This window comes from Pteropus vampyrus, unplaced genomic scaffold, assembly GCF_000151845.1.
Source record: "Pteropus vampyrus isolate Shadow unplaced genomic scaffold, Pvam_2.0 Scaffold430, whole genome shotgun sequence".
Classification (NCBI taxonomy): Eukaryota; Metazoa; Chordata; class Mammalia; order Chiroptera; family Pteropodidae; genus Pteropus; species Pteropus vampyrus.
Window position 1 is genome coordinate 500,780 of NW_011889211.1, and position 3,413 is coordinate 504,192.

General features: G+C 57.8%; 1 protein-coding gene across 1 annotated transcript in view; it reads right to left on the bottom strand.

Moving 5' to 3' along the window:
* LOC105306187 (dynein heavy chain 10, axonemal-like) overlaps nt 1-3,413 on the bottom strand; it is a gene marked incomplete at its 5' end in the record, with an annotated part of 76,770 nt that overhangs the window by 24,811 nt on the left and 48,546 nt on the right. The window contains 3 exons of the mRNA XM_023523893.1: nt 426-600; nt 1,915-2,076; nt 2,613-2,810. Of these exons, the coding sequence (XP_023379661.1) occupies nt 426-600; nt 1,915-2,076; nt 2,613-2,810 (535 nt within the window). The remainder of the gene's footprint in view (nt 1-425; nt 601-1,914; nt 2,077-2,612; nt 2,811-3,413) is intronic.

Genomic DNA, 3,413 nt, shown 5'->3' on the forward strand with positions numbered 1-3,413 from the left:
GGGGGGCCACGATAAAGACCCACTTTCCTCCGCTCGCAAGCCCATTCGGCCGCTCTCGGCTGCGGCATGGCCCGCGTGCTGTTCAGCCTCTGCCTCGAGCACTGGAGGAGGCGACCGACGAAGCTCCGCCTCGCCCGCCTCGCCCGGGAGCCCAGTGCCTCTCATGAGTCGTGAGTTGGCCTGGGCCTGGGTTCCAGGCCAACCGGCCCTGCTACCTCCCAGTGGGGGGCCACGGGCAAGCCACCTCGCCTCCCCAGCCCTCGCCATCCGTAACAGTCCCCGCCATGCAAAGTGCCTAGCGCAGTGGCCGGCACGTGGCGTGGCTCCATAAATGCCCAGACACCACGATTACGGTAACTGCCGTCAGAAGCGGTAGATAGTGGGTGGACATCCCTCCACGCGCGGCGCAGACGGCCCCCGGTCACCTAATCTCGGTCACGTCTGACTTGTCCAGCTTCTGCAGCTCCAGCTTGGCGGCCTCCAGGATGGGCATGACCTCGGCGAGGGCCGTCTCGGCCTCGGCCTTCTCCACCGCGATGACCTTGTTCTGCTCCTCTATCTCCACGGCCTTTTCTTCCGCGAGCTTCTTCTTTTCCTCCGCTGTCGGGGGGCGGGGGGCGGGGGGTGGGAGAAGTTAGTGAAGCTACGGGGCGTGGGAGGATGGACCCCACCACGAGCCAATCGAGGGTCGCTGCTGGGCCACGGGGGCGTCTGATGAGCCTCGGCCAATACGGCGGCCACGGGTCCTCCCGCTGGAGCAGAAGCACCAAACTCCACCACCAGACCGGCGGCTCTGCCTTTGACCTTCCCACCCATGTCCTATCCGCTCCGTGTTGTGTGACGCCCCCAACCCTGACTGGACGGTGCTAGCTGAGGACACTGGGGCTACCCTGCCTGGTGCTACTTCACCTCTTCCTATGCTCACTCAGGCCCAGCTCGAAAGCCACACCCCCTAACGTGTCCCACCCGCTCTGCCTCTCTCCGTCTCATCACTCTGTTTATTTGCTTCAGGATGCTGACCTCAGTCCGGAATTTCAGCTACTTATTGACCCGCCGATTGCCGGGTTCCACGCACTAGAACGTAAGCCTCTCCCCAAGGGCTGTAACCCCAACACGTAGAACGGGGCTTGGCTCACAGATGTACTGGGTTGAATCATGTTTCCCTGGAAATTCAACACACCCAGAACCTCAGAATGTCACCTTATTTGGACCGAGGGTCTCTGTGGATGTGACTAGTTAACATGAGGTCTTACTGAGTGACGGCGGGCCCTGAATCCAATGCTGTGGCCTTGCGAGAGGCCATGTGAGGACACAGGGACGTGGACAGAAGGAGGTCAAATAAAGATGGAGGCAGAGGTCAGAGTGATGCAGCTACAAGCCGAAGAACGCCCAGGCCTGCCAGCAACAGCAGGAGCTGGAGGCGGCGGGGAGGAGCCTCGCCGGGAGCCCGGAGGAACCCCGGCCCTGCCTCCGCCTCCGTTTCAGACCTCTGGCCCCCAAACCGGGAGAAGATAAAAGCCTCGTTTAAAGCTGCCTAGCTGGCAGTGCTGCGTTTTGGCGGCCCTGGGAAATGCATACAGCAGGCACTCAATACATGTACACTGAGCGTACTGGTATCTCCCGATGCGGCATCTCTCGGGGTTCACCTTCGCAGTCAACAGGCAGGTGCTGACGGAGGGTCTGCAGCGGGGAGAGACGACCTGTCCCCACCCCGTCAATCCCTTTGGCCACCAGCTCCAGGTCCTGTATGCGGTGAGGTCTCAGGGCTGACTAAAGGGGGTTTGACGCTGACCGGGCAAGAATGGCCGTCGAAGCATCAAAAGATGCCCCTCTCGGCGCCTACACGCGGCTCCTCGGAGACGTCTCCCCGTGAGCCCAGTCCCGTTGCGTGGGGCATCCCCGGCCCAGACTCGCCTGTGGCCGTGTTGATGGCGATCTCCTCCAGCAGAGCCTCGCAGGCAGCAGACTTCTCCGCCAGCACGATCTTCTGCTCGGCCAGCTTCTGGTTCAGCTCGTCCAGCTGAATGGTGGCCTCCTTCAGCTTGTCCAGCCCCCCCTCCAGACGCTTGCACTGGGCTGGGGAAAGAGGTCAGCCACATTTGTCATCAAGGCGGGAGCTGTCCCCGGCACACCCAGGTGAGCGTTCCAGTGGCCCCCACTGCGACTCATCCAGCTTGAAGTCACCGGGGGGAAAGAAATCACTGTCACTAGATGTCATGCGCCTTCCAGTGCCTCCACGGCCATCCTGGCCGGCATCGGCCAGAGTGGATGTATTTCTGAAAACAGCACCCCGTCTGGCCAAAAGCCAGAGCATTTTTCAAAAGCATTTTCCAACAGAGCACATTGCTGCCATCAGATATCTCTAATGCAATGAAAATTTAGACCTAAGACAGTTTATGGCCCAACACAGGAAGATTTTAAAAAAGCACGCCAGGGCCCTATTCACACAGGAAAATCGCTCTGAAACGCAAAATCCGAAATACGCCTTGCTTCGCCTCGGTCCTGAATAGGCCTCTTGCTAAGACACATCTGCTTAAGGAAAAGGTCAGAGCTTCGGTCCTGACTCGTCAGTCGTAACGACTTCTGCCAACCGCCCCTTTCCCAAGTCTTACCTATGTTGTACTGAGTTTTCTCATCCAGCAATTTCGAGTACGTGTTAATAAAATCCAGGTAATTCTTGGGAGTTACATAGTTGCTGCGTCTCAGTTTCTGCAGAAATTGTATGCTGAATTCACCCACAGATTGGTGGACCAGAACCACATGTTCGACTAGACTTTCTGTATACTCTGCTGGGATCATCAGATTATCCCCTGAGGAGGAAGGAATGGAAAAACCACCTCTTAAAGACAGGAAAAGGGGCGTTCCTCCGAAGGTCAAACACAGAATTCTCACAGGAGCCGATGACAATCCCGCTCTGAAAATCAGATGTCAGCGTGTTCTCGGCAGCACCGTTCGCAATAGCCGGAGTGGAAGGGACCCGGGCGTCCATCACCGGAGCATGGGTACGCCGACGGCGGTGTAAACACACGGCGGAATATTCCTCGGTCTTAAAGAGGGAGGAGCATCTGGCACACGCTACAGAGTGAATGAACCTTGAAAACGCGCTAAATCAGAGAAGCCAGACACGAAGGACCAGTGTTGTGTGATTCGACTTCCATGAAATATCTGGAAGAGGCAAATTCATGGAGGCAGAAAGTAGCTCAGGGGTCACCGGGGACTGCGGGGGTGGGGGAGGGCGGGGAATCGGGGTTTAACCGGCAAAGAGTTTCAGTTTCACGAGATGGAGGAAACCATCCTGGAGACTCACGGCGGTGGGGGTCGCGACGACGATGTGAACGCACTCAACGCCACTAAGCGCACACTCGAAAATGGTGAAAATGGGAAACCTTATGTTACATATATTGTACCATGAC